General features: G+C 38.3%; 1 protein-coding gene across 2 annotated transcripts; it reads right to left on the bottom strand.

The window, feature by feature from the left end:
• Positions 1–5,734: 5,734 nt before the first annotated feature.
• CA3 (carbonic anhydrase 3) lies at positions 5,735–16,138 on the bottom strand. Of its 2 annotated transcripts, XM_008001006.3 has the most exons (7): positions 15,777–16,138; positions 14,815–15,012; positions 12,572–12,690; positions 10,643–10,735; positions 9,547–9,609; positions 8,486–8,641; positions 5,735–6,784 (listed from the first exon to the last, which is right to left on the bottom strand). In XM_008001006.3, the coding sequence occupies exons 1-7, from the start codon at positions 15,808–15,810 to the stop codon at positions 6,665–6,667; spliced, it is 783 nt and encodes a 260-aa protein (XP_007999197.3). In that variant the 5' UTR covers positions 15,811–16,138; the 3' UTR covers positions 5,735–6,664. The 2 variants fall into 2 exon arrangements, with proteins under 2 accessions (XP_007999197.3, XP_072874284.1); XM_073018183.1 differs by lacking the exon at positions 5,735–6,784 and having other exon boundaries at positions 7,637–8,641.
• Positions 16,139–22,487: the final 6,349 nt, after the last annotated feature.

Below are 22,487 nucleotides of genomic sequence, written 5' to 3'. Positions count from 1 at the left end.
TAGACCTTCTCAGATAAGATGTCATTAAAATACTCTTTTAATTAAGAAATATTTATGATAGGCTGTCTGAAATTTACATATCAAGTTACAAGTTAAGCCGCAAAGTACTTACTATTCCACCCTGCCACTCCCCAGCCCACCACCATCACAACTGACGGTGACTTCTAGTAATTTACTGTCTGAGGTAAAGCTTTTTTTAAAAAAAATTCTCAGCTATACTATAAAGCTCGAGGTAGTAATTATCAGTACCTGAACATACATGGGGCCTATGTTGTTTGTGGAGGAAATTGACCTGAATTTACCATCTATTTGGCAGGTGTGGAGTGGAATGTGTCAGTTGGAAATGCTTATTGGATTTTCAAAAGCATCATACTTTGCTAATCATGACTGTGAAACAAGGATTTGTATTAGGAAGAGGTATCTTTATTATGTATGTGAACTTGCCATAAATATCTCTACGCAAAACTGAATGAAATGGAGAACTAAAGTCACTAATGAGAAAATTAAGGCAAACTTAGAGAAAAGAGAGAGTGGGGTAGTTCAAGTACCAGCATGAATCATGCCAATTAGTGTCATCACAGTCTAATGCCACAGACTCATTGCTAATCTACCTCTTCAACTTGCACATTAGAAGCATGAGTGCTAAAAGAGATAAATATGCGGGGAGAGACTCTGCTGTTATATCTCCTAAAACATGTCGCTTTTATGCTAAGTGAAATTAATTATTAAGATTAAAATTTGCAAATGAGAAGCTTTGGATATATGTAAAGCTGCTTCTCTTCTTCCATGCATACTTTTTTTATAGAGAAGCCTGGGTTGCAGCAACAGACATCTGTATATACTGCATTGAGAAAGTACAAGAACTTTCCCTAACTGAGGAAGTATAAAAACTCATTGAGATGCCAGTCTCTGGCCTTCCTAAGATGAGGCGACAGCTCCCAGTAGCTCGTGGACTTAGACTGGCATTCAGTATTTTAGGAATTTCATTGCACCATCTATCTGTTCATCCATCCATCCCTCTATCAGTTTATCCATCCATCTATTCATTCCTTCAACCATGCAACAAATATCTTTGGGCTCCATTCTAGGTTCCAGATACTATGTTAAGTGCTGGGGCTTCAATAGTGTAATGAAACAGATAAAGTATTTACTTTCACAAAACCTCCCTGCTGCCACTACTTATCACACACACACACACACGCACACACACACACAACCAGCTCTTATATTACAAACATAATTTAAAAGCGTTGTTGTTACTCCTAAATTAGTTCCCAGTGTGAGAATCTAAGCTCCTATATATTCACTGATGTGCAGCCTTCTCAGTTCTTAGTTCTTCCCAGCACTTGGACTTGCCCTTACATCTGCTGTGCTTGGCTTGTACAATTTTCCCACCCTTAATAGGCCCCCTTCTTTGGGGTCCTGATCCATCCACGTGCCTTGTGATGCTTTAGATCTTGCTGTAAACTGATCTCACAGGAGCAGAAGTGTGAATTCTGTGAGCGCAGTATTTTCAAACACTTCCTTTTGTGTTATAGTTCTGTGGGAGCCAGGTTCCTTTTAGGGTAAGAATTCCCTTGAACAAATGCATTTGGAACCATCCAAATTTCAAGTGCGCTGAATACATATTATAGAAATGTATGGACATGTTGAAACAGAGAATATGTACACTTAATGGCCAAAATATTTCCCTGGAATTCCACTCTCCTCTACCTGAGAAAGATTTAAATACAAGGGAGGATTTGATTCCTGTTTACTGCACAGAGTCAGTTCTAACCTGGCTAAAATTAGCTTTTAAATCACTGGGTTTTATGCTGCTGCTGCACACGTGGTCCCATGTGATTACACCATTAGATTCGCTCTTACTCCTGCTGATTACCTGTGATTACTTACGCGGTCAAGTTGTCGAGTGGCAGCACCTACTAAACACCTTCACACCTAAAGTAGTGCTTTAACCCTCTACTTAATTCCTTGATGCTAGATTTTATGCCTAGACTGTTTTATCTCCTTTTTTTTTTTTTTTGTAGTCGAATCACCCCCAAAGTACAAACTCTTCTCTCAAGTTTGACTTGTGCATCTCATTTAGGATTCTGACTTTATGGCATGCTCAGACAAGTCCAAAATCAATTTCATGGCAGGAGACTTTCTGTATTTACTATTAAGATAGATTTCCACTTCATGCTGCACTCCAAGGGCTTCTATCTTGCTAACATTTGAAAATCAGTATTGAACAAAAGGAACGCTATGGTTCTTCCACCTCTCCTCTTTGGTTTATTTTCTGGATGTTTTGCTAACTCTGTATGTTTCTCAGGAGATGGGTAGAACTCCTGGAGCAGAAGCTTCCTCAGGAAAAGTTATTTGGTCCTCCTCTGAATCGCTGCTTCTAGTGATGTGCTGGTTTCCAACGTCACCACATCTTGTTTTGCCTGCTATATATATAGGATAAAAGTTACTGTTTTAAAATACCATTTTCACCAATAACAACCAGAGGTGAGCCTGTTATAGAAACTCTTTTAATATTACCTGTTGATGAGGTGTGGATTCACGATATTACTAATAGATACCTAAAGAAAGAAATGTAAGTTTAGGTATTGAATAAGGCATCCAATTTTTTCTTGGTTGATGTGAAATTAATTAATAAAAGATCATCGTTAACTCCTATTGTGAGTTATGTCAGAAGGACTATTCTAAGTGGTTGACAAGGAATTCTTAAAATCTCTCTGGAGGCAGCTATTACTCTCATTCCTGTTTACAGATGAGGAAACTGAGGCATAGAGAAATTAACTTGCCTGATGCACACATTCAGCAAGTGTTGTGTGTCTTGAATCTAGTCCTGAATACTGAAGAGGGCTTTAAAATGTCAATTTCCCATTATTTAAGTTTCATTGCAATAACTACTATTCTTTTATCCCTCAGGCCTTATTTTTGGCTATAAAGACTCTTAAAAATATGTAAGAATCCTTCACTCTCTTTTCTTTTGCATAGGTATTAATGACTAATAGTAAACATTTGAAAAACAGAAATAGGCTGTCAAAAACAATTTTTAAATCTTATTGCTCTGCAATTAGTGTGAATAAAGCACAGCATGGCTTTTAATGTCATAGTCATTTTTGTAATTATTTTGCTGCCATCTAGTGACGCACATGAAATTTTTGTAATATTTTGCTGCCATCTAATGACCTAAGTGAAAATAACATTCAAACATGATTTTATTTTCCCATCTGCATTTTAAGACTTTAAGAACTACTTTAGGGGTAGGTTTTAAAAGAATCATTAAATTTGTATACCTCAAATATGAAATTTAAAAAATCTGAAATTCACAGTGATTCATTTTTCTTACCTCTTCTCACTTATTCTTCCTCTGCTAAAATAATATATTTTACTCATAACTGGAGCTCATATTTAATATCAGATAAGAAGGCATTAGAAAAGAACCTAGAATCTAATTAACTTTCTTTATGTGGGTTTAGACCATATGTATTTCTCTTAGGTCAATTTTATTTGTGCCAATTCTCATTTTAATAACTGTCATATTAAATTTTCCACATGTATCCAAGCTTGTTAATAGCTGATCAGTTTCAACTATATTTAATTATATAAATGATTATGGTTAAACATTGAGAGCTTCAGTTTTGCATGTTCTGTGTAGAATGCTTCTCACTCATCTACATAAATATTCACTGATTGTACAGTTTAAAGAATTTTGGATCAATACTCCTGAAATTATTTGCCTTTTCATAAATTTATCTGTCTGCTCATTTAAAAGGCAGGGATTATATTAACAGCATATTTGCACACTTAGTCTTGGCCGGGTGTGGGGGCTCACGCCTGAAATCCTAGCACTTTGGGAGGCCCAGGTGAGCAGATCACCTGATGTCAGGAGTTTGAGGCCAGCTTGAACAACATGGTGAAACCCCATCTCCACTAAAAATACAAAAATTAGCATGGCATCCTGGTGCATGCCTGTAATCCCAGCTACTTGGGAAGCTGAAGAACAAGAATCGCTTGAACCCAGGAGGCAGAGGTGCCAGTGAGCCAAGATCATGCCACTACACTCCAACCTGGGCAATAGAGTGAGACTTCATCTAAAAAAAAAGTTATATATATATGTAAATATAGATATATTTGCATACTTCTAACAATACCCTATATTAGGTAAATTCTTGTTGATTCTGCCCAATTCATAGGCTTTTAATGATATGATAATCTGAATGTTATGAAACACGAATTCAGATTAGTTTCTGCCCTATTTTGAAATGTTAAAATACTTGCAATGATTATACCCTGAAGAACAAAAGTTGGCAGATGCTGAAATCTTCTTACCACAGCAGTTCCCGGCCATGCCCCTTTGTAAGGCTGTGTGTATCTGAAATGCAATTGTTTGGGGGCCTGTTTATGATCAGGAAAATGATCCCCCTGCTGAAAAAAGACACAGTATGTCTTTAATATTCTAATGGACATCTATAATATCACAGCACTTTGAGTTCAGCACTTTGAGAAGCTGGGAGGAAATTTTAAGATGGGCGATAATTGTGAGCATTGACAATGACTCAGACTAGAGGGAGGGGAGAACTATGTTCTACTAGAAAGCTCCCACCTGAAGCTAATGAGATCATTTTCCAAGGGGATCTAAACTAAGATAAACAAAAAACAATATTCCTATTAACCATGTAATGTGTTGTTCAAGAAGGTAAGTATTTTACCTGGATTCATCTATATTCATGACATCGCTTATTCAACAAATATTGAGTAATCATTATGTGCCAGACACAGTTTTAGACAGCAAGGTGAACGTCAGCATGCAAGACTCATATTTGTGCCCTCATAGAGCATATGGTCTATGAAGATAGCCTCTTTTGATGGGGCGTTTTCCCTCAAAACAGTTCTAACCTGTTCAGCTTGTGTACTGGAATAAGGACCATTTGTAGCTGGCATTAAGTCATATGTTCCTCCCCCACATAGAGTCAATACTGGATACATCTTTTACAGTGCATAAGCATTACTAAGTAAGTACCTTGAGAGAATCAGCTTGTGTATTATCACTAATGATCAAAGCTCCACACCTCCTAATTTCAAGGGATTTAATTAACACTTCCAGTTCACACTGACCAACCTGGTTTGACTTCACCTGGGTGGTAATCTATTAAATATCTTTAGCCTCATAGGACTCTGTCACATGATTTGACTTCTGGCATCTCAGGACTCTCCTGACCCAATATTATTTCATTTCTTAGGGTAATGAACTTATTCCTGTCACTTTTCAAAGTAAATTAACATATTGGCCAGTGAGGTGATGAAAGACATATCAAAACCACTAACTGCAAAATTATACTTTATTTCTAAAGATTTTATATTAAATGGTTTAAAGATCTAAATATATGGATTTTTGCAGTGTTAGGCCAGCATCATCCTAAAGGCATAATTAAAAATATGGATGTAAAAGCTATAGTCTGACTTGATTTCATGCCCCTGAAACCCATTGTACTAGTCTGAACCCCAGAATTCTAAACCAATTTTGAGGCCTCTGGAAAGTATTTCCCACTATCAGATATATGGCCACACATTCATCTTCTGGTCTGCAGTTTCCTCAGAAGGCCCGTACTAATTGCTTTTTTTTTTTTTTTCTCCCCCCCCCCCGACGCTCCTTGAGGAATGTAGCATCCAAACTGAGAACTTCAGTCCTTAGTGCCATCCTTCAGCTATAAAAATGAACTTACAAAGTTTGTTGCTCTTAAACTCTATTTTTGTCATTTATGCTGCCCTTCCACTTAAAAAAAAAAACACAACACTCAACGTTTTCCGTTCATGTCTTTATTGGTTCTGGTGATCAGTACAACTGCTTTAACTTCAAGTGCCATCATTCACTGTTTTGTGTTCTAATGATCATTCATTCCAGCCTCCAGTGAGAAAGACAACAGAGGCAGTTTTTATTTTAATAATCATGCAAAGGAAAATGTAGTGAAATTAAAAATAAATGGCCCTCCTTCAGGTAAAGAAAAATACTAGGATAAATTCAACTACATTTATGAAGAAGAAATTGAAATACTGAATCAAAAATTTGAAAACTCCTGATTTTATTGCGTTTTCTTTTCACTGATGATCAAAACCATGTAATCTTAGTAGCTAAAAGTTCAATAAATGACTGACTTCTTGCTGGTGTTGAGTTAAAACATATTATTAGCTCAGTTCTTGCTGTCCGTAGTCATTTTAATTTCTGGTTTATGTTTAATTGTTACATGATCTTCATACACCTCTACTACATGTAGAATTACTCATATTTCTTTAAGATGGACAACTCATAATATAAAAATAAAAACAATGAAGTTCTGTGAAATTTTAGGTAACAGAAAAACTGGTGCCCAATAGCTAGCCATTTTAAAAATATCTTTACTTTTCCATCTCTGTTTCTTCTTCTTTGAAACTTTACTAAAAATGCTACTTTTATAGGAAAGATGATTATTACAGAGATCAAATGTGAAATCTATGCTTTCATATTAGGTCTTGTCAAAAGTAACTTTGGTTTCTTGGTGACGACATCTCTCACATTCATTGCTCAGTGTGGAGAAATGAAATAGACTTGGAGTAAGGAGCACCAGAAGGAGGCAAGGAACCAAGCTCTCCAATGGCAGGTTTCCTTTCCTGAAGAGGGCAAGATCCAGCAGCCTCATTTGAAGGAAGCTCTCACTACCCTGTTCTTGATAGGCTGTGGAGGGCGCCAGTTGCCCACAAGGGGCACTGGGGGCTCGTTCTCAGCGCTGGAGAGGAGGCTCCGCAGCTTGGCCATCTGCAAAGGGCAGGGGCAGACTGTTAACAAGACATTCGGATGAACTGGACACACTATGCAACAAAGAGGTGTAAATACTGGTGGGGTTTCTTTTGTTTGTTTGTTTGTTTGTTTGTTTATATGGAGTCTCGCTCTGTAGCCAGGCTGGAGTGCAGTGGTGGGATCTTGACTCACTGCAACCTCTACCTCCCAGACTCAAGCGATTCTCCTGCCTCAGCCTTCTGAGTAGCTGGGATTACAGGTATCCGCCACCATACCTGGCTAATTTTTTGTATTTTTAGTAGAGATGGGGTTTCACCACGTTGGCCAGGCTGGTCTCAAACTCCTGACCTCAGGTGATTCACCTGCCTCGGACTCCCAAAGTGCTGGGATTACAGGCGTAAGCCACCATGCCCAGCCAATACTGGTGTTTTAAAAATGACAAGCAAACCACACAACCTGTCCCCAGTGTCCAGTCCAGAGCTATTTAGCTAGTCGCTGCAGAGTGACACGCATTTTTTGTTTATTTGTAAAAGCCCATTTCTTCATTCTGTACAAGATCACTATGTCCTCTGGTCACAGCCTTTTCCTCTTGAATTCTGAAACATTTATTTTTATCTGAGGGGTCAGTATAAACTATATACTTTGTTGGAGAGGATGACCACATCCATATATCAGTGTAAATAAAATGTAATAGACCTTTTTTGTATAAGTTTATGGAGTCAATTATTTTAAGAGCAAAAAGAAATCCAACTCATGCTACATTTTCAATTTTAAATTGTCTTTTCTTTCTTAAAGGATAAGAAAATAAATTCTCATTAGTAACACTATGATTCTATATTAAAATATTTTTACATTTCTTCTTGAAAAAAATTTCATTCTTTCCAAATAGTTACATCACTGAACGATGTTGTTAAATTTGATCTTTTAATAAAAATGTCTTTATAAACTGACATAAATATGAAAACTGTTGCCTTATGCAAGAGACACACACTGGGAAACTGATTTTACTATTACAGAATATGCATGCTCTAGGTTGTAAGTCCCTGTGTTGTTTACTTGCTTCAATCTGTTTTTCTCCATGTTCTTGCCCACTTATTTTCTCCTATGTAGCTTTTCCCTGAAAGTGTCTTTAATGAATGTTACTAGGACACTCTTTAGATTGAACACTAAGAAGGGAACCTTGAGAAGAGATGCCAAAAATACTGGGAACTGTTTGGAGGTGGAATTACAATCCTGCACTTGGCTGTGTAATCATGGACAAATTACTGAACCTCTGAACCTTGAATTACGTATCTGTAAAACTGCAGAAATAATATATAGCATACAAAATTGTTAAATCCTTTCCATTAGCACCCTTCTCTTCTCCAGGTCTGTATTTATCATCCCGTCTCCTTACCAGTGCTCAGTATTTGGCAACATCCAAATTAACAAAGATTCATATTAACCTAAACCCTTTAAAGTGTTTATAGAGCATAAACTCAGGCATGGTCAGTATCAAAACAACTTTTAAATGATTTGTATTTATCCTGGTACCCTTTGGAGGCCAAGTTTTAGAAAGCTGAACAAGCTGGTTGTAACTAACCAGGGCAGACCATGAAATCTCCAGCCATAGAGATGTTCAGTGAGTATCCAGTTAGTAGCTATGTATTTTTGATTTGGTATATGTATCTTACATAGGCAGACAGCAACATAAGCCCATGTGTTCACAAGGCTGCTCACCTGGTCAGAGCTCACGGTCATGGGCTCCTTCAGCAGCAGCCACACGATGCACTCCTCACAGGGTGGCGTGGTGAATGACCCCTGGTAGGTCCAGTAGTCCCGGCATGCCGGGAACAGGCAGGATGGGTCAAACTTTGTGAAGGGTGCCTCCTTGCCCTGGGTAAGAGCAGGTTGCAGGTGCAGTGAGTGTGTGCATGCACATGCTCACCCACCCCAATGCCCTTATCACTTCATTTGTGAGAATGGATTTCAAATGCAATAGAGAAAATAGAACTTTTGAACAAAGTATAGGCCTGTCAAAAATAAAGATCAAAGCGGGGAAGCTGGTTTGCACATTATTACTTGATCTGACACAATCATTGTCACACTGTGTTCCTTATTGTTTTAACTGTGAGTAGAATTTGTAATTCTATCACTCCTCAAGAAAAAGGAGAAACTGATATCCCAAGCGTAATTGAATTATTTCATGTAAGTTAATGTTTTGTTGTTGATGATACCAAAAAATATCAGGCTTGCATTTTTATTGAATGTTCTACTTGGAATACTTACTTTCTCTGTTAATAAAACTCAATAATATTTTATTAGAATGGTCGCAAAAAATATCAAAATTTTTCTGTTACTTACATGAGTCTGTTGTTAAGATTTTAAATTTATAAGTGCTTCCCAGAAAAGTCATCACCAAGACTCAACAGACCAGTACTGGCTGACATTTAGTATCTCCATGATGGTATGCATGCATATATGCAGTGTGTGTGTGTGTGTGTGTGTGTGTGTGTTGGGCGAGGATGCGGTGACCACTCAACTTCTCTGATTCTCACTTATTCCATTGAGAAAGAGATTATCTGACAGGATGACTATCACCATTAAAAAACTGATATATGTGAAATTGCTCTAAAAACTGCATGCCATACAAATATAATAGCATTTATTTTTATATTTATGCTTAGCATATCCATCAAACTTAGTAACAGATTTTAGGTGAAAAAAAACACTTGAAAATGTGTAAAGAAAATTTGCATAATCTCCTTTATGTGTTAGGAGGGAAAATGATTTTTGTTTACCTTTGTCTTAATCTTGTCCAATGCATCAAGGAAAATCTGGAACTCGCCTTTCTCACGTCCTATCTGTAAGAAAACGGAAATCCAAGTATAATTCTTTTACTTCTCCATAATTTAGGATTGTCTTCAAAGCTGATTTTGATTCATCCATCTGCAACTAGTGTTTATAAATCTGCCAGAATATCTCGTACTAAGCAAAAACATAAGTTTATTTTTCCTCAAGATTTTAGAGTATATATTTTCTGATCTAAATTTGGACTCCAGGCCTCTGAAGTACAGGACCACAAAATTACATGTTGATCTAGTTCTGTGTCTTTGACCTTCTCTGAAAAGTCATTCCACTTTTCTAAAAAACAGATTTAGAACCAAAATGGACCCTATGTTTCCCAAACTAAGCTCATTGTCTTTCTTCTCAGACCTACTCCACCTCCTGCTGTGCTGTGTTCAAGCACCAGAAATGACCCAATGAATTGAGAACCTAAAACAAATTAGGTCATTCAAAGAGAAAGAAGCCAAATTTTCACCTCTGGCTTGAAATCTAGATTATGTTACCACTAACCTTATGTGTTAATGACACTAAGTCCTCTTTAAAGCAAGGCTGGCTCAACAACACACACATTCCATGTGCTATCTTAGCCTGGGATCATGTGAGTGGTGACCACCTCAAGCCGAGGGGATGTCCAGCCAGAGACTTGGCATCATATGGTTCCCAACACTGACTTTTCTGGTTTCCAGTGCAATTGAAGTGGAGCAGTGAGAAAGGAAAATGAATATATGCCACCTTTGCCCTTACCACCACGATAATAAGCGCACTCTAAGGCTCTGTCCCCGCCACCTACACACACACACACACACACACACACCCCACATCTGGGGAAAATTTAGAAGTGCTAGGGGTCCTGGAGTGTGGTAAAATATACACTTTTAGAGAAAAGCAAGACATTTTGAGCTGATCTTAGCAGAAATATCTTGATTAGTTGAATAATAAAATGTATATAGAGGGAAGAAGGTAAAAATGAGGGAATGAAACTCAAACTATGCTAAGCATTGGTAGGGAAATACATTTTGAAAGAAAATATATGGTCAATTTTTACTTTACCTTCAGAAAAATGCCAATCACAGCGATCCCATCACGCTGCTTCAGGGCTTCTTTAAAAGTGTTATACTTGGGGTTCCAGTGAACCAAATGAAGCTGAAACCATAGAAGACAGATTAGAAGGTAAATTCCTGGAATATGGAAGTAAGTATAACATCATCCACAGTAAATCCAATCGTGGTACAGGATAAGGTTGCTGAGCACTCTCATAAAAGCTGAGAAAATTTGAAAGAGTAGCATGTAGTATTTTGGTAACACTTCTAGTGGCTCAAATAAAAGGCATATAAAATTATTTATCTCCTTTTATCAACCAGAGCTCTGAAACCTGGTGGCAACCTGATCTTAATGTAGAACATGGGTACCAGTTAGGTTAATCAAACTTTCTATGCTGAGTTACAGAGAATGGCAAGAGAATACAATCACTTGCAGCAGTTAAAAAATGTTTTATTCAAGACCAAAAGTACGAAATAATCCCATATGCAAAGGTCAAACTGAAAATATTGACTGCATCTGTAAGAAATATACTCAACTTTCCCCATTTGGTTGGGGAAGATGTCTAGAAGGCATTCTCAATATTTAATTTATCTTGTCATGGCTCTCTAGATTGGCTGTAAAGAAACAGAAAGATCACAGTGAAGTACTTTGGGTTTTCTAGCAATTAATTTAACCAAGAACTAAGTTGCCTCATGATTCTGCTTAAAAACGTGTTCATAGTGTATTTCTGGGCTTCTGTCACAGCCCCTATGTTAACCAGAGCCTATCTTTGGAAAAGAGAAAGGCAGGAAAAATGAATTGGTCCTCACCTCCAAGGCAACTGCCACCACTTATTGGCTTGGCTTTATAAAGAAAACATGTCAGAGGCCTGTCTTAAGCCCTTGTAATTTGATGCGTTGATCTGAGTTACAATTCATTCTTTTCTTTAATGAGTTAACTGAGACAGAGAGTAGTATATGCTCAGATTAAATTGTATGTGTGTACACATATCTCTATGTGTGTGTAAATATGTGTGCATGTGTATATATAGATATTCACATACATATATATATGCACACGGTTCATTAAGAGATTGGAATATAAGCATTATTCAGAATTTTGAAATTCTATTTTTAGAGTACTATATTCTTATAAAACAGGCAGCATAGGGCACTGGATAAGACGATGAACTCTGAAGCCAGTCTGTATCAGGTAGAGCACTAACATTCACCAGCCATGTGACTTTATTATGTGTCTTTTCTGTGCCTCTGTTTCCTCATCTGTAACCTGTCTCTTAAGGTAGCTAAGAGGATCTAATGAGTTAATACATGTAAGCATTTAATAAGTATTAGCTATCCTTTTTCCAGTTTCATTGAGGATGCTAAGCTTTCTTATTAAGTAGTTATCCAATTTCTAACTTTTTGGGGTTTTTTTCGAGACGGGGTCTTACTCTGCTGCTCAGGCTGGAGCAAAGTGGCACCATCATGGCTTACTGCAGCCTCAACCTCCCAGGCTCAAGTGATCTTCCCACCTCAGCCTCCTGGTGAGTAGCTGGGACCACAGGTGCATGCCATCATGCCAGGCTAATTTTTGTGTTTTTTGTAGAGACAGGGTTTCACCATATTGCCCAGGCTGCTCTCGAACTCCTGGGCTCAAGCAATCCACCTGCCTCAGCCTCCCAAAGTGTTGAGATTACAGGTGTGAACCACTGCACTCGCCCCAGTTTCTTAATGTAACCTTGGAAATCTTCATGTTTGATGCCAACTCACCTATACCCCTTTACCTGTCTAGCCTAGAATGTCTGGCAGCTTCAGTTTAGCTAAAACTAGTACAGCTATTTTCATAACTATAGACTTGAAACAAAAGCAGTGGATGATGCTTTGTTGCTGTGGTTCTTATTTTTAATTTTGCAGTTTTCACTGTATGAGACTCAGAATGGATTATGGCAGTTCCTCCTACCTCTGCTGCATACTTGACTCCATCCACGGTGTGCTCAGAGCCATGATCATCCGAAGAGCCCCAGTGAAGATGAAACTGGCGAAGTCGGTACGGTCCAGGGAGAGGACCCCCTCTCAGCACTGTGATTCAGATAAGCTTGGTCAACAGTGAATTCATGCTTCTTTTACAGAGCTTAATGGACAAAATGTGGTCAGTGTCCTGGGTAGATGGTGCCACTCCCAGGACACCAGACTCCTCATAAAATGAAGTCTTGGGATATGTCAAGATAAATGATTGTTCTTTTCTGTTTTTCTTATTTCGTTTGCTTGTTTCATTATTATTGAAACATCATTTTAACATTTAGGAAAGTAAAATTAAAACAACAGATGGACAATGAGGAGGCATACACCCAGAGAACAGGTCGGTAGTGTGGTGCAGTGGGAAGAATTGGACAGTTGAGAACCAGGTGGATGTAGGTTTCCAATGCTGGCTTCACCCCTTGCTAGTTCTGTGATCTCAGACAAGTTGCTAAACTTCTCTGAACCCACTTTCACATTTCTAAGAAGGTGATAATAATACCAAACTTTCAGAGCTGCTGTGAAGATTAACTGAGATTAAGCACCTTAAAGCGCTCATCATAGTGCCTGCACGATGATCACTGAGAAAATGTGAATTCCTTCTCCACATGTTGCTTCCAACTACACTTTTCTTTAAGACAGCAAGCAAGAACTTTCATCTATGCCTAATTTAGACCGTGTCTGTTCAAATGTGATGAAATGGAAAATTCAGAAATTTCCCAGAAAACCAATCAATTTATATGACTAAACTAGATAATTCTCAGCAGCATTAATTTGGGCTTGTTGATAAACATCTCAACCCATTCCAGAGTGATTTAGAGGTTCAGATATCTTCCAAAGTATATTGAAAACTATGCAGAAACCGTAAGATCAAGATTTGGCAATATAAGCTAGATCAAAATAGAATTCAGAGCACAGCTATTTTAGAAGAGGTTGGCCACACTAAGTGGCCCAGGGAAAGCCATAAATGTAGACCTCAAACAATGAGGCTAGGCCTATATGAGTTTTTTCATGTAGAAATGGAGTGGTTCAATTCATTGCATTTTTCCTGTCCAGCTACTCAGAACAGTTATTATAGGGACATGTGAGTCCAATTTATTAGAATAAACTGTATGAAATTGACAATATTCAACTATTTTTGCTCACAAAAATGGCATTTTCATGTGGTTCAACCTAATAGACATGTTTAATTTTGTTATGGTGCTTTCAAAATGGTACTTGATATATAAGGAGAAGGGGAAAAAAGAAAACAATAGCAATACGAAATTACTGTTTAAGAAAATTTAAATTTCTGTAACTTGGAACCTCCTAGTAGGTAGGAATTATGAATATCATTCTTCATTACAACATCATTAAGAATGTTCACTTATGTATATCAATGTAACTTTATTAGAAATGTGGCTATAAGGAATTATTTTGCTGTATATCAAGCACCAAAATATTAAAGGAAGATTATTTCTTACCTCATTTATTGTGAAATAAAGTATTTTTGACTAGCATTCTTTTATTTTACTGATTTGCTTACTAGTGTAAGTGAAATAAAGAGATTTGTTTTTTCTAAACATGTATTTTTCAGTTGCTGTCTCACACACAAATACTACTCAAGAAGAAATTGTCAGATATTTCAAAAATACTCACCAAAATGATTAACCAGATGAACCCCACTGAAGGCTTGAAGGTAAGTCATCTTCACACCTTCAATGGCCCCATTCTCTCCCCTAGATTGGTCACCTCCCAGGCACCAGGGGAAGAAAGTGCCTATTTAGGGTTTCTATTATATTTCTGGCTTTGTAGAATGGAATCTACGCAATCGAGAGTGGAAGCCTGGCTCTCCAGACCATGGACAAGAAGCATAAAAAACCCTCAGGTACAGGCCATCAGAGTCTGAAGAATACTCATTTGAGCTTATTGTCATCTCTGTCCTATCATGTTCCATTTCAGGAATGCATTGCCAACTTTTAGCTTGGACATGGGGCCGTTTTCATAGAGACCAAGTTTGGAGGGTGAGACATTTCTCTTCAATGCATAAATATAATTATTCATAACTAAAAAAGGCAAATGTCATCTCCATTTTCAGAGGTAAAGGGCTCCCTCTCCTCACTAATTCTGGTACTGTGTCATAACCCACATTTTGTCAATATGGACATTGAAAACATCCATGTGATTCTACCTCACTGTCATACTTACTTGACCTATCATAAGTATCATCAAATACAACTCGGCAGGTCTTCCCGTTATTCAGGATGGTCTTGGCAGAGCCACCATCATAAGACACTGACCATGGCTGCAGAGAAGGGTCATGCTTGATGTCTTTAGTATGCAGCTCAATGGGCGACTGGTTTTCCCCCTTGGCATTTGGAAAAAGTTCATGCCAGTGGTCAGGACCTAGGAAATAAAGTCGAGGGGATGTATTTATTTGGTGGCACAACCCAAGGCCTCTTTCTAATTGACTAAACCAGCAAAATGCAGAGAGGCTAGACAGTGATTTCAAAAAGGTCTTAGGTTTCAGACTGGGCAATAAGAGACTTACCGTTCATTTCAGGCCTGTTGGCAGTTTTGTGAAAAGCATACATGGAGACTGTTTAACTCGGTGTGTTCACTCTGCTTGCTCAAAGGCTTATTTCTGAGATAAACTTTATCACATTTTTTTAAACCAATGCCACCTTCCATCATACAGTTGGAATAAAATAATATTGACCACCTACATTTGAGCATTATGTTGCAGTTTTCAGAGCACACCCATATTCCTTTTCCTGGGATTAGGGAGAACCTTAGGCAGAGCAGAGATTCTCACGCCAGCACCAAGCAGTTAGGTGCTTGTCCAGTGTAACAGAATAAGGGCCAGTCACACCTGACCTCGGGCTGTCTGACTTCTCAGAGGCAACGGGATCTTAGGCAAGTGATCCAACTTCTCTGCACTGCAGTTTCCTCCAAGAGAAATAAAAACTCCACACTAGGGAGAACTAAATGAGATGAAGGGAAAAAAGAAGGAGCAGCATTTGGCAGTTGAAAAACCTCAGTAAATGTTAGGTTTTATCCTACTCCTACATTTTCCACTGCACTCTCTAAAGTTGCCCATTTCTGTGCAATGGCAGGGCTCTCCAGGACCGGCATCTCCTCCTGGCCAGGTCGCCGCTGCCTGCACTCACCGTTGTGACTGGCGTAGCCCCACTCCTTGGCCATGGTCGCCTTCCTCCGCGCTGGACTGCTCCTGCCTTCTCTTCCCCTGCGTGGTGCAGAGTCTCCGCGAGCCCGCGCTTTTATGTAGCTCCCCCCCGGCACACTGCATGGCCTTATTAGGTCTGCGAGGGTGGGGCAGGGGGCTAAACTAGATTGGGGTGGTATTTGGGAGGCCGGGTGGGGGAAGCCAATGAATTCCAAGAGCGGGACAGCTGTCGAGGTGAGGGGGGCGGAGGTGGGCGAAGGGGCATCTACGCCCCTCCCTGCGCTCTCCCGGGAGTCGTGGCTCCTGGGCCCTCCATCTCCTCCTGTTGTCTCGCAAAACTGCAGGGCTTTCTAACTGGCGCCGACGTGCAGAAATGCAGGCGGCCCTCACCTAGTCCTCTCTCCCTCTTCCATGCATTCTTGGGGATGGGGTGGGGGCAGGGACAGGGTGTCGCAGCTGTGCTTGGCCACGAACTAAAATCTACATCCCGGCGGCTCTTGCAGCCTCACTTACAAGTTGCTTCAAGCGCAGGCTGGCGGTCTGGCTGCGACTCTGGACACTTCTGCGAGTTTATTTCGTTCTAGCGATCCGGTTACGGAGGCTGGAAAGAACTCGTTTGTTTGCCTGCCCCCTAAGTTTGACTCCCTTTGCAGGCAACATGTAAAATCCTAGGAGCAAAGGATGGGAAGAAAGAGTCCGGAGCGGGGTGGGATGGTGAAGAGGTCCTCCAAGTCCGTTATCCTTAAAGAGATGGCCCTTTCTGGAATCGCACCAGGCAGCATTTCCCAACCTAGCGGATCCTTTTGGTTTGCAGGAAGCCAAGGGCTGGATCTCAGAGAGCGCCCGGCATCCGGGAGATATCTGGATCCTAGGTTCACGCGGAGCTGGAGACTGGCACTGATTTAGCCACACTCCCTGCGCTGTACCTCTGTCCATGAAAAATCAAAAATATTCTGAAGTATTGGAAGGCTACTAACATAAAATGAGTCATATTTCTTAAAACCTGTGACCTCGCTCTCCAAGATATAATGAGAGATTGCAAGAAAAGAAAGAGGGAAAGATTTACAGAATGGCTTTTAATTTTTTTCTCCCCCTCCTAAGTTGTTTTCTGATATATTGAACCATGCAAAGGAGAATAAAAGCGGCATATCTAGTGTGTACATGACAAAGGTATATTTTTCAATATCTGGTTACGGTTCATATCAAAGAAGTCAGTAGTAGATATATACAATTTTAAGAGTATATTGTAAAATTTCTCCTGTTTTAATTCAGTAATAATTTTTTAAGACAGTGAGGAAAGATAAAGCTAATTTCAGTGCTATCTTGAACAATATTTTAATATACATTTCCTTAATTAATTTTTATTGATAATAGTATTTAGTATTCGGGGATTACAAAACTCGAAAAGGAAATCGCTCGTCATGGCAAAGATAGCTCATCCCTAAGGCATGTGGAATGACTGACCACACTCATAACCTGGACGCCAGGGGAGTCACTCCCCAGGGTATTTTTGTGACAAGGGATTATTTGATCCACACAATAGCAGTGTGGAATCAGGAACTAAGGCAGTTCGGAAAATCCAAGCAAACATAGTAAACAAATGCTCTTAAACTCTGAGTTCCTATCTGTCACTGTTTGATCAGAAAGACTGCAGTGGTTAATGGAGATGTTTTATAGTTCTTATAAAATGTATAATTATTTGTATGAGTAAATCAATCCACTCAATCATTACAATATTCTTTTTCTGGTATGAGTTGTTAGAAGATTGGCAATTAAATTTCATGTTATTTGATATAGTAGTCATACACAGAAGACACTTAATAACATTTATACCAAGAACGATCTAGAAATTCATCATGTTGTTATTATTTATGCATAAAAGGATACTTTTTTAAAAAAAATAAGTGCTATTTATGCTTAATTTAAAAAGTGCACAATAGCATATAATTTCAAATAAATGCTAGGTAAAGTTTGCAAAGTGAAATATTTAATAGCTTTAGATGTGTGGCCTTTAAAATGATGATTTGTATTTCATTATACTTTTTCATAAGAAGTTAATAGAAATTGGAATTTCAAGACAATTTATATTAAATCATGTAATTCTAGGCCATAATAAGTTTTTCAGAAACTTCATCTAAATTTTTCTGCAAATACATTTTTCAAAAACCTCATCGGCAAATTTACTATCTGCATCTTAGCTGATTTACTTCAGCATGTTTGCCTATACATTTCAAAATTCTCTGTCAATAAACAGATAATTCTAAACTGTGTGTTCAAGACTTTGAGATGTCTGGAGTTCACTTGAAAAAGAAAACTGTTAGGTATACACTGAGATAAATAATGCCAGAAAAAAAAAAAAGAGTGAGCGATGACTATCTCCTAGCATATTGGCAGCATTTCTCACAGTGCCATTATTGAAAAGTTGATATATTGGGCAATTTGTAGGAAATGACTGTACACATATAGAGAAAGAGAGAGAGAGAAAGAGAGAGAGGAAAATATTTAAGTAAACAAAAGTTATTGGTGGGGAAATAGTGTCCAATATAGAAGTTTCATCTAGGATTGTACGTTAACATTATAAACTTAAAAGATCTGAGGATATAAAATTTAACTATATTTTACTCACGACTTGGCATTTTGTTTTGCAAGATATCAGGTAATATAACTAATTCAAACCTTCTGCAAGTTACCATTTGGCATTTCTATTGTACCACCAAAAAAAAAAAGTGAGAAATTGCCCACAAAGTAGTTGCAAAATTTTGCCTAGATATTTTACATATTATAGAGGCACGTACTTTCTATTACATTTTCATTTTTATAAAACAAGTTCTGGCATAGGAAGGTGCAAATGGCTGATAAAAATTAAAATTGTTGATTAATCTACTGAACTGTCACAAATAACATAACTTTTACCTTCCTCCCTGACAATGTTATTTTCCAAAGCTTGACTCACTTAGGTTGTATAGGAACATGATAGGCCCAGCCCCTGAGTGTGTCACCAGTGACAGCTGGGCCACTTGAATCAGGTCTTAGATTTTGGCTCCTGTTCATGGCAAATTTGTAGGAGAGCAGCCTGGGCCTTGTCCCAACTGGTCTCCCTCACTGGAATGTATCAACCTAAGGTAGTCACTTTATTTGAGAATAGGAGCATGAATCCAAAGACGAAGACCTCCCAAATCTGTGCAGCAAGATTTCATCATCAGGGTCAGCAAATGCAAACTATTTTCTTTCAAAAACAAATGCTTCTCTTAGAATATAGTAACAACATCTTAAATGGAAGAAAGTTCCTTAAACTTTATGATATTTTTAGGATCAAATTTAAATGCTCAAGTTTAGTTTTCAATAACTTGATGACATTTGCTTATAGAACTAACAAGTGAAATTTTGCTTTAACATTTCGGAAGCATTTAGGTGGCCATTTGCTTAAATTTTTCTTTGACCCCAGTCACTTCATCTTTGAAATGGAGAAAATAACAAACCTTGCGGGGTTCTTGTGAGGCTTAAATGAGATGCTAAATGTAAGGCAACTGAGTAGGCCGATGCAGTTAGCACTCAGCAAAGTTAGTGCCCTTCTCTGGCCTTGTTCATTTCATCTAATTTCTCTCTGGGCAACCAGCTACCCTAAATAATCCTTGTTCCTTGTTGGCCATAAACAGTGCCTTCTTTGCATGTCATAAAGCATAGGTGCTAACTTGCAGACATCACTTAAAGGAAGGACACGTCCTGCTCATGTAAGATAAAAATTAATACAGCATTCACCCTTTTCTTCAGCTGTTTGAGCTACATAATCTAATCACCAGTTTACTCTTCCCATAGTGGGAGTCAAAGTAAACATTTTCAACCATACGTGACCAGTTATGCACAAAATGCATTCATCTAACATAATTAACGGAAACGAATAGAATCTAAACAATAAAAATCATATAATTCTGACAAAGCTTAAAGCTCCTTTGGCATATTATTTGAATAACAAGTTTTTTAAAGTGAAATTCAAACTCTTCCAAATGGCATTCAGGAGTTTTCAGAAGCCTCGTAGCCTATTTACTTTTCAGCCTTATCCCAGTCTTTCTTCCCAAATTTGCCCACCTTCTGCTTAGCTACAGAGCATCCTTTACTCTTCCCGTAACACACTTTATTCTTGCCTTTCTCACACATTATTCCCTTTGGCTCAATTGTCCTTTCCTTCATTTATACCTGACAAATTTCAGCTGTTTATACCTATAGTTATGTAGACTGTGTAGGTAGTGAGTATTTATGTAATATTTTATGTGGAAAAAGTTACTTTTTTAAAATATGCATACTTTTAAAAATTTCTCATAGATTCAGAGGGTACATATGCAGATTTACTACATGAATATATTATGTAGTGGTGAGGTTTGGGCTTCTAGTATATGCGTCACCTGAATAATGAACATAACGCCCAACAGGTTATTTTTCAACCCTCACTGCCCCTCTCACCCTCCCCTCTTTTGGAGTCCCTATTACCTATTGTTTTCCTCTGTATGTCTATATGTACCCATTGTTTAGTTGCCACTTATAAGTGAGAACATATGGCATTGATTTTCTGTTTCTGGATTATTTCATTCAGGATAATGGCCTTCAGCTCCGTCTATGTTTCTCTGAAAGATACGATTTCATTCTTTTTTATGACTGCATAGTATTCTATGGTATATATATGCCACATTTTCTTAATCAAATTCACCATTGATGGACACCTGGGTTCATTCCATGTCTTTGCTAATGTGAATAGCGCTGCAATAAACATACAAATGCAGGTGTCTTTTTGATGTAACATTTTTTTTCTTTTGGGTAGATACCTAGTGGTGGGTATTGCTGGGTCCATTAGTAATTCTGGTTTTAGTTCTTTGAGAAATATCTATATTATTTTCCATAGAGGTTGTACTAATTTACATTCCCACCAGCAGTGTATAAGCATTCCCTTTTCTCCAAAACTGCACTAACATCTGTTTTTCGACTTTTTAGTAATAGCCTTTCTTACTGGTGTGAGACAGTATCTTTCTTTTTTCTTTTCTTTTTTATTTTACTTTAAGTTCTGGGATACATGTGCTGAACATCCAGGTTTGTTACATAAGTATACATGTGCCATGGTGGTTTGCTGCACCCATCAACCTATCATCTAGGTTTTAAGCCCCACGTGCATTAGGTAGTTGTCCTAATGCTGTCCCTCCACTTTGTCCCCACTCCCTGATAGGCCCTGGTGTGTGATGTTCATTTCCCTGTGTCCATGTGTGTGAGACGGTATCTTATTGTTGTTTTAATTTGCATTTCTCTAATAATTGGTGATGTTGAACTTTTTTTGTGTTTGTTGGCCACTTGTATATTTTCCTGTGAGAAATGTCTGCTCATGTTCTTTGCTCACTTTTTAATGGGATTATTTGTTTTTCTGGACCCTATCTCTCACTGTATACAAAAATTAACTTGAGATGAATTAAAAGACTTATATCTAAGACCTGAAACTATAAAAATCCTAGAAGAAAACTTAGGAAAATCTCTTCAAGACATTGGCCTATGTAAAGAATTTATTATTAAGACCTCAAAAGCAAATGCAACAAAACCAAAAATAAACAATTAAGACTTAATTAAACCAAAAAGCTTCTAGACAGCAAAATAAATAATCAATAAAGAGACAACCTACAGAATGGGAGAAAATGTTTACACACTATGCATCTGACAAAGGACTAATATCCATAATGTATAAGGAACTCAAACAGCTCAACATGAAAAGTTATTGTCTTAAACCCGCTTTCCTTGGCTCCCTGCAGCCATACTAATTCAAGGCCAAGCCACGTTGGAGTTGCATTGACTCATATTTGGAGGGTGGAGGTGGGGGGGTACTATTTTCACTGTGATATAAATTATTTTGCTTCCTTGGAAAACAATCAATCATCTACCTCGTGTCTATAGCAGCTAGGAAAAAGCAAAACAAACAAACAAACAAACAAAAACTTCAATTCTACATCTGGAGCTTCCTTTGAAGCATTGTTACCCTAGGTTGGTTGGCTGACTTCTCAGAATAATAATTGCCCTGGATACTTCACTTGGTTTTTAACACTAAATGAAGTAATACACGTCAAGCACTTAAAAACTAATATTTTGCATTTATTATTCTCATGTTCTAAGTTTAATTAAATAAATACTTAAGTCTGGGAAGTTTTCATGCAGGAAGCGCGATTTTTAGAAATTGCATCATTTAGGCCGGGCGCGGTGGCTCAAGCCTGTAATCTCTGCACTTTGAGAGGCCGAGACGGGCGGATCACGAGGTCAGGAGATCGAGACCATCCTGACTAACATGGTGAAACCCCGTCTCTACTAAAAAATACAAAAAACTAGCCGGGCGCGGTGGCGGGCGCCTGTAGTCCCGGCTACTCGGGAGGCTGAGGCAGGAGAATGGTGTAAACCTGGGAGGTGGAGCTTGCAGTGAGCTGAGATCTGGCCACTGCACTCCAGCCTGGGCGACAGAGCGAGACTCCGTCTCAAAAAAAAAAAAGAAAAAAAGAAAAAGAAATTGCATCATTTAAAAACTAAAGCATCATTTGAAAAATTGCAAGTGCCATTTTGCAAGGCAAAACGTGGTGAACTGAAGATCATAACATCTTAAAGACATTAAGAGACATTGGAGATTGCCTTTCATCAAATTTCCAAATAACACTGCAGAAAAATATCTGCACTGATT

This window comes from Chlorocebus sabaeus, chromosome 8 (assembly GCF_047675955.1).
Source record: "Chlorocebus sabaeus isolate Y175 chromosome 8, mChlSab1.0.hap1, whole genome shotgun sequence".
NCBI classification, from domain to species: Eukaryota; Metazoa; Chordata; class Mammalia; order Primates; family Cercopithecidae; genus Chlorocebus; species Chlorocebus sabaeus.
This window is presented reverse-complemented; position numbering and strand designations above follow the sequence as displayed.